Genomic DNA, 12,811 nt, shown 5'->3' with positions numbered 1-12,811 from the left:
TTAAAATCGTATCTCCCCAGCAATGCCTGCTGGTTGGAGATGCAGAGATGTAGACCCACTGCATAATAAACCTTTCTGCCAAATAGGTCTAGTCTCGTTGCATCCTTTGCTTGGGAGTCACTTCTTGCTGATACTGTCTGTCCCTCTTATTGGCCACCAATAGAAACAGGGAGCCTGGAGGGGGAAAGAAGTACAAGTACTTGTAGCCTTGAGTGGGAACAAAATACTTCTTTTTGGCCCTTTTTGCCGTGGGAGGTACAGAGGATGGGGCTTGCCAAGAGCTTTAACCAGTCCCATCATGGCCTCATTGAGAGGGTGGACCACCTTTGATGAGCCCGCAGCAGTCAAGGTATCGACCAGGCTGTGGGAGGATTTTTTGACTACCTCCACTTCCAGCCCAAAATTCAAAGCCATTCTTTTCAAAGCTGTCACGAGGGGGGATACGTGCGCCACAGACATTGTCTCATCCAGGGAGGAAGAGGAAGAGGAGTGCACCAACAGGGGGTCCTCTTCCTCTCCTTCTGCACTGATCAGGTCCCATAGATCTAGGTTTTGAGGCTCGGCACCAGAATCCAGGTCAGGTGCTGGTCATAGGGACTGGGGCACTTTTCTTTCCAAGACTACGGAGTACAGCATCTGGAAGAGGGCCTGGCATCAGGGGAAACCCCCATAGGTTCCAAAATGGCCACTACATCTGCACAGACCAGTGCCCGCTGTGCCAAGTACCCAGCAGTACCCCTGTGTCCTGATTCACTAACTGATAGGGCTGCCGAGGTGGAAACTGGCAATGGTTCCTCGAGTGGCAATATGACTCCGCTTCTGACTCCTATGACAAACTTTTCTCCAAAGATCATTGAGGGGGTGGTACCCATCAGTGCTTGGGAATGGTGCTGAGGTGGGAAGACCTGCATCCAGGCAAGCAGGGACTGTTTCCCTCTAGATGGTACTGATGAGGCTGGTACCAAATGGGAGCCCAGGGCCACATGCTCCCTTCTACTTCCCGCCACTGACACCACTGACTCTTGTACAACGGTGATACTGACAGTACCAGCAGGTCCTTGGCCACATCCAGGGTAGACGGCACTGTGATCCTGCTGGTGCTGCACTGCCCTTCCAGTGCCGAAGGATGACCAAGGACTGGATTCAACGGAGCCTGCCTACGAGGTGGAGTCAACACTGCCACCCATGGAGCAGTGGCAGAAGAGTGGCCAGACTCAGGTCACACTCCGCTGCACTCCCCATGCTTGATTCTCTTTATAGTTGGGGGAACATCCCCTCTTGGCTAGCTGCATCTTATGTTTTTTCTTCGGCACCAGTGAAGAACGGTGCTGAGGCACTCTCACGGCAGGAGGTGCACTCCACACTGATGAGGAGGTACTGGTTGCTGAGCTGGACTGGCTCAGCTCTGATGAGGGATGGACTGTTGCCTCCATCAAGAGGGACTTCAGCCTGGTCTCCCTGTCCTCCTTTGTACGGGGCTTGAAGTCCAGACAGATCTGGCAAGGGTTCCTGATATGAGTTCTCTCTCAGGCACTTCAGATAACTGAGTGTGGGTCACTCACAGGCATGGGTTTGCTGCAGGAGGCACTGGGCTTGAAATCTGGGGACCAAGGCATGCCCCAACCCTGGGAGCAGATGAAACTCCACTAACAGGGTGAGACATGCCAACTAACTATATACATCTAAACTACAACAGTCCAAACTGAGAAAATAAAGAACTGAGACAGAGAAAAGAAAAAGACGCAAGTAAGACCACTGAATAAGAGTCTGCCAAAGCAGGAGTTGCTGTTCCAGTGACTGTCATGGGTGGTAGGAAGGAAGTGAGAGGGTACAGAGCTGGTCGGGCCCCTTATACCAGTACATGAGCACATGGCACCAGAGGGCCCTGGAGTCGGCCCGATGGATACCACAGAGGGAAAAAATCTCAGATGACTGTGCATGCACACCTAACATGAAATGGACATGAGTGAGCATTCAGAGATGATCATTTTGTGTCACTGAGAACAAAGAAAGAGCTGAAACATTCTATATGCTAATTAAATATATTCATTTACACTGATCAAAGCATATTCAATTGTTTTTTCCTAACATACTAGAAATACATATTTTCACAAGAGAATGGTGGTATCAGATAGCATTTTGTTGTGAAAAAAAACAGTGACATTTATTTTAATTACATAAATTTTCTGCAAACAATCAAAACTAGAATTATGTACAACTAATTTAGAAACAAACTTAAATAGCAGTTGTTGGAAGGCTTCAATTACATTAAGGCTCTAAGATATTGATAAGTGAGGGGCATTTCTAACTAGAGAGCATGCCTCCTATAGCTCATGCAAAACATTCCTGCCTTAATATTACATCATGCTATGACAGTTTTACACATGTATTACAGAGAGTCAGAGACCATAGCAATTTACTAATTTTTATGAGCAGCAAGGAAAGCTATGACAGCTATTAACACAATGGTTATCTAGCATGGGAAATGCCGAGGGAAAAACAAGCACATTGATTAAGCAGCTAAAATATTTTGCTTTTCATCTGCTACCTCTGAAAGATCCCCATTTTTAACATGAATTCTTGCCATGCTGTCTAGCCACGTCTTCCTGAGTTCAGGCGTGCTGGCATAAGACTTTGCCAAACTGTACTGGAGATCCACAAGCATTTCTGGATCATTCTCGTGCTCCTTCATTTGAGCTGTAGCCATTAAAACTGTCCGAATCCGCTTTGTCAAATCCTTTACGTCAGAAGAGAATGTAGTATGCTAAAATAAATTTGAAAAAAGTTTGCGTATTTTTTATTCCTTTCATAATCTAAGAGATAGAATATTAGAAGACGTTAGGGAACTATTTTCAAACAAACTCTCTGGAAGCCTTTATGCAGTATGAAAAAGTCAGTACTAACCTTAATAAGTCTGTCACTATTGGCACAGTTGTTAATGATGGAAAGAGATTGCTGAAATCTAGTTCCTCCAATTCCAATGACATCAGCGATCAACTGACTTACTGAAATAATAACCTTGACAAGAAAAAACATCTAGTAAATATATGTTTACATCCTGCAAGTATCCCTAAAAGATTTGTAGTTTAGAAGGTAGGCATGTGTTCTTTTTAATTGACAATTTTTTCTAATATGATATAACTTAACAGTAAAATGTCAAAATCTTACAAGTAATGACAAAGAGACAAATAATGACAAATAGACAATTTGAACTTACTGCAAACATATCTTCTCATAAAGGAGTTACTGTATTGTAACTACAGTTCTTCGAGATACATGGTCCCCATCTGCATTCCACTGTGGATATGCATAAGTTCCATGAGCCAGGATTGGAGAATTCTTGCAAGCAGTTTTTGCTGGTTGGAACCTAACACCCTGTTCTCAGAACTGAGGGCATAAGGAGCAGGGTGGACCAACTGCCTCTCCAGTTCTTTCTCTGTTGTGAATCCTGATGTGATCCGAAGCAGAGGGAAAGGAGAGTGGGTAAAGACAGGGACCACACATTTCAAAGAACTTGTTACAATAAGGTAAGCATCTTTTCTTTCTTCTTTGAGTGTTGGTCCTGTGTGTATTCTATTGTTGCTGACTGACAAGCAGTACTCAGAGGAAAAGAGTGCAAAGATGCAGGTAGTACAGTGCTTAGAGAACCCACTGTCCTAAAGAAAGTGTCAGAGGAGTCTTGGATCAAGGCGTAATATCTTGTTGATGTGTGGATTGAACTCCATAAAGCTGCCCTGCAAATCTCAGGCAGGAGCACTCCTTGAAGAATTGCTACTGAGTATGTCTGTGCCCTCAGAGTGAGTCTTTGTCCATGTGGGCAAGGAAGTTGTTAACTGATAACAGAGTAGGACACAGCCAGAGATCCACTTAGAGATTTTCTGAGAGGATACAGCTTGTCCTCAAACTCATTCTGCTATGGCAATGAACAGTCTAGGTGACTTTCTGATCAGTTTCATTCTTAGCGGGCAAAATGCCAATGCTCATCACATGTTGAGGGAATAAAGTCTCCTCTCCTGGCCATAAGCATAGGGGTTCAAGAAAAACACAAGTTAATGCATTGACTAGTTTACGTGAATTTCTAAACAATCTTACGAGTGAACTTTGGGTACAGCTGGAGTGAGACTTTGTCCTCATGGAATACCTTGTTTTGTGAATTGGCCAACAGGGTCCCAAGTTCACCTATCTGACCTTCACTGACAGGTGAGATATGGAACATGTAGTTAGTGGTTCAAAGGGTGACTTAGACTTCTTGTTCATTCACCGGGCACAGGGTGACCTGCTCCTTTAGTCAGGACACAATATTATTTTCCTGCCCTCTTGGGGATAGGGGCATAGGTAACCAGAGAGTGTGCCATATAGCTCTTGTCCATTCTAGTACGCCTTCATTTACCTGGAGTGTAATCTGATGGATCCTGTAGGCTGTAGGACATCCCAGATGCTTGTGTTGAAAATTCTAGACTTCCTTTAAGGAGATTTGGAGCTCTTCTGCTACTCTCCATTACAGGTCTTGAGATTGTCTATGACTGTTTGGGGGAAACAGTGAGGCTGGAGCAACCACTTCATTTGGTGATGAGGATGACACCCTGTTATTGCCAGTGATACCAGTTGATCACGTTAGTCTCTCTCCTTCCATGGGCTAAAGGGAAGGTTCTCGTTGACACCTTGGAGGAGAGGGGTGGTAAAATTCCCTGTTGGATTGCACAGACTCCAGGTACCATGCATAAGGGCCCTATGGACCCCAATAAGGCCAATGTGAGGGATCAAAAGTCCCTCTCTCTCTCGGCATTGGGTACACCAGTCCTGAGGTCCCTGTTAGTCTGGCCGAGGCTGGTTCAAGGAAGCTCTCAATCTTCTGTCTGGGTGTATCTCTTTAGGTGGAGGTGAAGCTGGTTCCCCCAGTACATCCAACGCTCCAGACAATGAAAAGGTTGGATCTGGCTCCATCTATGATGCTGTTGGGACAACCATGGCAAGTGGATAGGAGACAGACTTCTTCTGGAGTCCTTGATTTCCACTGGTGGTAGAGTCTCCCTGGTTAAGACTGATCCTGATAACAAGGGAGACTGTTTGCCTTGCAACGCGAGTGGTCCTCCACCTGGAAGTGGCCCACCGGCTCTTCTGAAGGTGGGGAACTCCCCAATTGGACCTAATCACGACTCAGCAGAACTGGCAATGCCCCCAGTTCTGCTCTGGGGGATCCTAGGGAAGGGTGCTATCTCCAATGCCTTTCTCCTGTTTTGGTCAGGCTGGCTTCTCTATGCCTTTCCCCGTTGCCCTAATCAGAAGGGTCCTGAGGAAGATAAAGTCGGACAAGGCCCAGGTCCTCCTGATTGCCCTGACATGGCCCAGGCAGCACTGGTATAGTACCCTCGCGGGCCTGACAGTAGCTCCACAGTGGCCGTTACTGCTCCACCTGGACCTGCTCTCTCAGGACCAGGGCCGCCTCCTCCAGCCCAACCTTGCGGCTCTTCACCTCACAGTATGGCTGCTCAGTGGTTAGGTGGAGAGGAACAGACATGCTCGGACCAGGTTCAGCGCGTCCTCCTCAAAAGTAGATGGTCTTCCACTCACCATGCTTATTTGGCGAAGTGGTCCCAATTTTCCAGGTGGGCGGCGGACCAGGGCGTCTCCCCAGTGACCGCCCTGATCCAGCTTATCCTTGATTACCTCTTCCACTGGAGGACTCAAGACCCTCGTCAGTCAGGGTGAACCTGGCAGCCACGTCGGCCTTCCATCCACCGGTGCAAGAGCACACATTTTCCCATGCTATGACTGGTCGGTTACTCAGGGGTTTGGACTGTCTTTTTCCGTATTCTAGACCCTTAGTCCCACAGTGGGACCTAAACCTAGGGTTGGCTCGTCCCATGGGGCCCCAGTTTGAACCACTGGCCACGTGCTCCTGGTCTCACCTTTTGTGGAAGATGGCCTTCCTGGTTGCAATAACGTCGGCCAGGCGAGTCTCGGAGCTCAGGGCCATGACCTCCGAGCCGCCGAATATGGTCTTTCGTAAGGACAAGGTCTAGCTCCGCCCACACCCCACATTCCTCCTGAAGGTGATCTCCGCCTGCCACATGGGTCAGGACATTTTTCTACTGGTCCTCTGCCCCAAGCCTCACGCATACAGGGAGGAGCGCCGTCTCCACACGCGTGACATGCGGCAAGCTCTGGCTTTCTACCTCAAGCGGACTAAGCCATTCAGAAAGTCCTCACAACTGTTCGTTGCCTCAGCTGAGCATATTAGGGGCCAGCCGATTTCCACTCAGAAGCTGTCCAATTGGATCGCTTTGTGCATCCATTCCTGTTATGAACTGGTGGGTGTTTCCTCGCCACCCATAGTGAGGGCACACTTGACTCTGGCACAGGCCTCATCAGCTACCTTTGTAGCTCCCATCCAGGACATTTGTAGGGCCGCCATGTAGTCTTCAGTTCGCACATTCACCTCGCACTATGCGATCATCCCCTAGAGCAGGGACCAGCGATCATCCCCCCAGCCTCCAACAGATATAGCTTGGAATCACCTATTGGGGAATACACATGAGCAATCACTCGAAGGAGAAAAGACAGTTACCTTTTCCATAACTAGTGTTCTTCAAGATGCGTTGCTCGTGTCTATTCCACATCCCGCCCTCCTTCCCCTCTGTTGGAATTATCTGGGAAGAAGGAACTGAGGGTGGGGGGAGTGCGCAGCTCCCCTTATACAGCGCCAGGCAGGCGCCACACGGGGGGTGGGGGGGAAGAAACTGGAGAGGCAGTTGGGTCCAACCTTCCCGTTATACTCTTGATGCAGAGCATAAGAGTAAGGGGGCAGGTGTTGACCAGCAGACACTGCTTGTAAGAATTCTCTGGACTCAGGTGCATGGAGCGCATGTGTACCCACAGTAGAATACATATAAGGACCAGCATTCGATGAGCAACGGTAGAATCTTCTGGTCTAGAAACAGACCCATGTAGACCACAGAAACAGCAGAAACTCTCAGTGCCTTGGTCCCAAACTACATAAGCCCCAGAACTGTATCACAGTCCCAGACTGCTGCTTCTCTGCCACCACACATAGCTTCTACAAGCAGCTCTGTTGGTGGCAGTCCTCCTTCCTTCTTTCTTATAACCTAACAGTCAGCCTTGAGACAGAGGATTCTGCTGTATATAGGTGTGACATTATCTGATTAAAATATGACCATGTAGATCATTGTTGCTACCACTGTTATATAATTGCAACAAATCTTGTACAAAGTGTGTCAAGTAAGGTGTCTATGGAAAGGTTATGATTTGCTGAATATGATTGTACTATTTTTATGTATGTATCATTTTTGTATCTAAAGTTATTAATATTAACTATATACCAGTATTTCAAATGTTTGCTCATGTGGTAACATCCACAAGGTAGTTAGCCTGCACATCTTAAAGGGACTATTGAAGTTAAATGGCTCATCAAGGAACACTAAACTCACAATGGACCATGGGAGACACCTATCTACACTAAATGGACTTTCCTGTGATGGCCTCTACTATGATTAAGCGAAATCATGCATAGACATGTGACTTGCCCATATGATTCCAAACTTCATTTTGTTACCTGTAATTTTCCATAGTGAGAACAATGGGAAGCAGCTATATAAGGCCCTTGAAACATCTCCATTTTGCCTCTTTCCTGCTCAAACCTCCGGACTATGGATTTATACTAATGGGAGCATTCTAACCAAGGGACTGGCAAATTATGACATGACATTTTCTAGCAACAACAATTAGACAGCCCAGTCTTTTATTGCTATTTTACTACAGTAAACAAATTTGCATTGCTACCTTTACATCAGATTATTTGGCTGTAAGCTGGAAGTTTTCTGCAAGATTTTTGCCTCACAAAGGTGACAGAAGAATTGTGATATGCACACATTATGCTCACATGAGATGAACCTGCATGTCAATAACTGCAACAAACCTAGAGCTTATGTCACTCATACAGAGAAGTGGATTCTTTTAATACTGTTTCAAAGCTCTTAGTTTGGAGGATTGATGGGGAAAAGAAGAGAAAAAGAAGGGCAGACCTAGGAAGATGACAGGTTGATTACGTTTTGGGCCTGTCGGCCTTCAGATATAAATGTATCAGACTAAGTTATTTTAGCATTGTGACACTGCAGCCCATATTCTTCATAGTTGTTATTATTATGATGCATTTTGTATAAGATGGGCCATGAGAGGTGTCACTGGAAAAGTTATGATTTGCTAAATATGATTATCCTATTTGCGTGCATGTATCATCTTTCTATCTGAAGTTATAAATATTGACTATGCATCTGTATTCCAAATGGGCTTATTCTGAGTAACATCCACAGCTAGCCTTTCAGGTACAACAATGAAGAAGCTAGACAGGACTGAAGGCCCATCAGTGAAGACAATGGACTATGAAAGGGCTTAGCCTTCCTGTAAACGTTTCAGCTGGCCTGTAAGTAATGGCTGCTATGCATCAGCAAGGGCATCTGACCAGACCACATGATTCTGAGCTCCATTTTGGGTACCTGTATTTTCCAGAAATTGGACTGGGAACTGAATTTGGAACAAAGGGTTCCTGCCATATGGTAAAACTACGTAAGGTGGAGTGTGACACCATCTAAGGGCCTCACACCACACACAAGAGAACTCCTGGAAAATTGGGGAATAACGACTGAGTTGGGGGAATTGTTGGTCCCAGGCTAAAGGGATTTCTAGCCTGTGTATGGAAACCTGGTGGACTGCTTGTATCATAAGCCAGGGCGAGAAATTGCTAATTAATATCCAATCTATCTAATATCTTAGGCTTAGTTTATGGTTTTGTTTATTTGCTAGGTAGTCTGCTTCAATCTGTTTGCTATCACTTATAATAACTTAAAATCTATCTTTTTGCAGTTAATAAACTTGTTTTTTGTTTTATCTAAACCAGTGTGTCTTTGAGTGAAATATCTGGGGAAAAATCTCAGCTTTGTTAACACAGACTTGTTGCATATTCCTCTCCACATCCAGGGACGGGCAAACTAAGTAATAAATTCATATTGGTCGGAGTTTTGACCAGAGCAAGATGGTACAGCTCTGGGGTCTTAGGCTGGGGTGCTGGGGATTATCTTGGCTGTAGCCTCTCTATTGTTGATTCATGCAGTGGCTGGTCAGAGCCTGCATGTAACTGCAGCTGGATGTGTCCCTGCCTGTGAGAATGCAGGACTGGGAGCAGGCTACAGCTAGCTTATCATAGCAGCACAGTGTGAGAGGGAGCCCAAGCTGGTGAGTCAAAGGGCTTGGTGGTACCCCAGTTCTAGGTAGCACCCCAGGGTGACAACCCTTCACAAAAATGATCTTTTACAGCTGTTTTCGCAATTACAAAAAACCCCACACAGAGCTGCTTTACCACTAATATCTCTTCTTGCCTCGCCTACACAACTCCTCCCCATCCCCAATAATGGTATAAACAACTCAATATTAGTTCAAAAACTGTTAACCATAATGCACCTAATTTATATTTCTCAGTTTTTCAACTGGTTCCCCCCCTCCCCCGACAGAGAGAGTCAACTGGGGGTCAGTTTTAAAAATATACGATACAACCCAAAGATTTTACACATGAAAAGAGAACACAGCTTATTATACAACAATTTTTAAGCTTAGAAGAGCAATAAATCTTAAAGTCATGAAAGTGAATGATAAGCAAATAATTATACTAACTTGCAGATGTGTCCTTACAAAAGACTTCTTCCCTGTGTAATCGAAGTTATTTCTCATTAAGAAATACAGCAGTTGTGAAGCTTCAGTACGAATTGAGCTCAGTTTGGAATTACAGCATTTCAAAATTTCATAACACAATGCAGCACACATGTCAGCTCTACCTTCATAAAATGCAGAAGGAAACTGAGGAAAGAATGAATCAGAGAAAAATTCTGTCAAGGCTAACATCAGTAAAAAACAAATGTTCAGAGAAAACAATTCCAACATCCCGAGGACCGTACAGTCAAACAAAACATTATAGATTCATAAAGAAAAAATAATGCTAGTCAAACTTCATGACTTTTTGATAGAAGTCACTGGATAAAAGGAATGCAGAAAAAATAATATTTGGATTTTAGTAAAGTATGATATAGTGTCATAAAATGGTACTTGAAAAAGTATTTCAAATTGATTGAATATTAACAGTTACATAGAATAAAAGTAGCAATGGAAACATAACAAAAGATAAACAATAAAACAAATGTACTGTATTAATTCTAGGGAAAACAGTATGTAAGATGGGTTGCGGAATCATGATCTGCAATGCTAGTTTTTTTCCTTTTAAATCCAATTTCAATTTGAGAAATAAGATATTATATTACTTGTATAACTGGATACAAATCTCTGTGGTAAGTATAAGAAAAGACAAATAATTGAAGATTAGTATTTTTATTTTAGAACGACTTACCTTAAAAATTAGTGTCCTTAAAGCAATGAAGACAGTTTTCAATGCTGTTTCAGACTGATTTTTTTGAAGGAAGCAGAGGTACACATCAAAAACCTTTTTCATCAGTGGATTATGTCCATGATCAGTCAGTAGTTGGTTCTTAAAATTGATATTGACAATTTAGGATTTTCTAATGCTCAATCAAATATGTATATAAATTGTGCAAAAAACAAAAAACAAACAAACTTAGCTTCTGCTACATTTCAAGGATGCTATTAAAAAAACCCTCTCACATATAGTACTACCAAAGTGTATTAAAAACTACAGGCAAATCTAAACAGTTAATACTCCAATACCTTTAGTAATCTTAATCTGTAGCCAAAGTGATGAATCCAGGGCTGGTGCAACCATTTAGGCGACCTAGGTGGTCGCCTAGGGTGCTAGGATTTGGCAGGTGGCATTTTCTTCGGCAGCAACCACGGTGGCCAGATCTTCAGCAAGTAAGGGGAGGGGGGGCGGCACGCAGGGGAACTCCCTGCCCCAGCTCAGAAGGTGGGGAGCTGCTATGAGGGGGGGCACCTCAGGGCGGGGGCTTGGGGATGTGGGAGGGCACAAGGTGGAAGTTTTGCCTAGGGCACGAAACATCCTTGCACCGGCCCTGGATAAATCCATAACAGAATTATAACATGATAGTATGCATATGTTACTGCAGTCTTAAATACTTAATTGGTAACTCAAATATGAAGAGGGCACAAAAACAAGACAGAAACCAAGCAACCAAAACTAGTAAGGCCTTTACTGCAGTGTTTCTTTATCAGTCCCATAAAACCCTTAAAGGACAGCTATGTCAAAAGACTAACAAGACAGTGATCTTTATGCAATGGGTTTGGAGAGGGAAAAGGTAGGGGAGGAAGAAAAGTGTCCTATGGAATGGTGCTGACTAATAAGAGGTCTTGCTCACTTTACCCTGCTTATTCTTCCCCTCAGAGGATGTAAAAATAAACTAAGATGATGCATCATTTAAACTGATAGCAATTTTCTATTTTTGAGTTTAAAAACATTTAAGGTCCAATTCTATAGTCCTTCATCAGGCAAAACTCATGCTGACTTCAGTGGAAGTTACTAGAGAAACTGCAGGATTGAACGACAACTAGTTGAGTTCAAAGCATACTATTAATACTAGCAAATGAGACTTTATTATACTTTCAACAGTAAAGGTTACTAGCTATTGAATGGCACGATTATGAATTACCTGCTTTGTACAGTTTTAATATAGATGTTGTTAGTAGCAAAGGACAATATGAGAACTTCTTTTCTTAGTAATTTTCTAGAGAATAATTATTTAAAATGCCAAAAATCATAGACTCATAGGTCAGAAGGGACCAATATGATCATCTAGTCTGACCTCCTGCACAAAGCAGGCCACAGAACCCTACCCATCCACTTCTATACAACCCCTAACCTATGTCCGATTACTGGAAGTCTTCCAAATTTGTGGTTTGAAGACCTCAAAGCTGCCAGAGATTCACACGCAGCGCAATGACCCATCCCACGCTGCAGAGGAAGGCAAAAACCTCCAGGCTCTACTGCCAATCTCCCTGGAGGAAAATTTTTTTTTCCTTTCTCGAACCCAAAGTATGCGCAACCAGCTAAACCCTGATGATCATGCGGCAAGAACTCACCAGCCAGCAACTAATGATAAATTTCTGCAGTTAAACTTCAGATTTCCAATCATCTCAATTCAACGCATCACAGACCACTGAGCAGATTTATCTCCTTAGATATTCCAAGATCAATTGCACCAAATTCAAAACAATCTATCATACCATCCCTTCCATAAACTTATCAGCTTAGTCTTACAAGCCGATATGTCTTTTTGCCCCCCTACTCCCCTCGGAAGGGCTGTTGCAGACATTGCATCCTCTTAATGGTATAGAAGACCTTTCGTCATAATTTTCAAGTTCTAAACTTCTAATGTCCAGTTCATACCCATTTGTCCTTGTGTCTATATTGTACTAAGCTTAAATAATTCCTCTCCTCCCCAATATTTAATCCCCCTTGATATATTTATATCGAGCAAGCATATCCACCTCGCAGCCCTTCTTTTGGCCAGGCTAAACAAGCCAAGGTTCTATTTGAGTCTCCTTCATAAGGCAGGTTTTCCATTTCCTCGGATTATCCTAGTTAGCCCGTCTCTGCCTGTTCCAGTTTGCATTCATTTCTTAACTATGGCAGACGAACTGCACACAGCATTCAGGTGAGGTTCCCAGTCCTTATATAACCGGTACTAACATCCTTATCTTTTCTGAAATTTACCTCGCCTGATGTCCTAAACCGCCTTTTGTTTTTTAAGGCCATCGCATTGGGGCTCATATTTATCCTTGCGATCACAATATCAGATCTTTCCAACTGATGCGTCCC

General features: G+C 43.9%; 1 protein-coding gene across 15 annotated transcripts in view; it reads right to left on the bottom strand.

Annotated features, from left to right (window-relative positions):
* DOCK9 (dedicator of cytokinesis 9) overlaps nucleotides 1-12,811 on the bottom strand; it is a 334,214-nt gene that overhangs the window by 54,418 nt on the left and 266,985 nt on the right. For all 15 annotated transcript variants that reach the window (XM_075061515.1, XM_032771458.2, XM_075061519.1 and 12 more), the window contains 4 exons: nucleotides 10,412-10,549; nucleotides 9,685-9,867; nucleotides 2,905-3,018; nucleotides 2,549-2,764 (listed from right to left, as the gene is read on the bottom strand). In XM_075061515.1, the coding sequence (XP_074917616.1) occupies nucleotides 2,549-2,764; nucleotides 2,905-3,018; nucleotides 9,685-9,867; nucleotides 10,412-10,549 (651 nt within the window). The remainder of the gene's footprint in view (nucleotides 1-2,548; nucleotides 2,765-2,904; nucleotides 3,019-9,684; nucleotides 9,868-10,411; nucleotides 10,550-12,811) is intronic.

The sequence above is a fragment of the Chelonoidis abingdonii genome, chromosome 1 (assembly GCF_003597395.2).
Source record: "Chelonoidis abingdonii isolate Lonesome George chromosome 1, CheloAbing_2.0, whole genome shotgun sequence".
Lineage (NCBI taxonomy): Eukaryota > Metazoa > Chordata > Testudines > Testudinidae > Chelonoidis > Chelonoidis abingdonii.
Note: the sequence above shows the minus strand (reverse complement) of the source record. Positions and strands in the feature narration are given on the sequence as shown.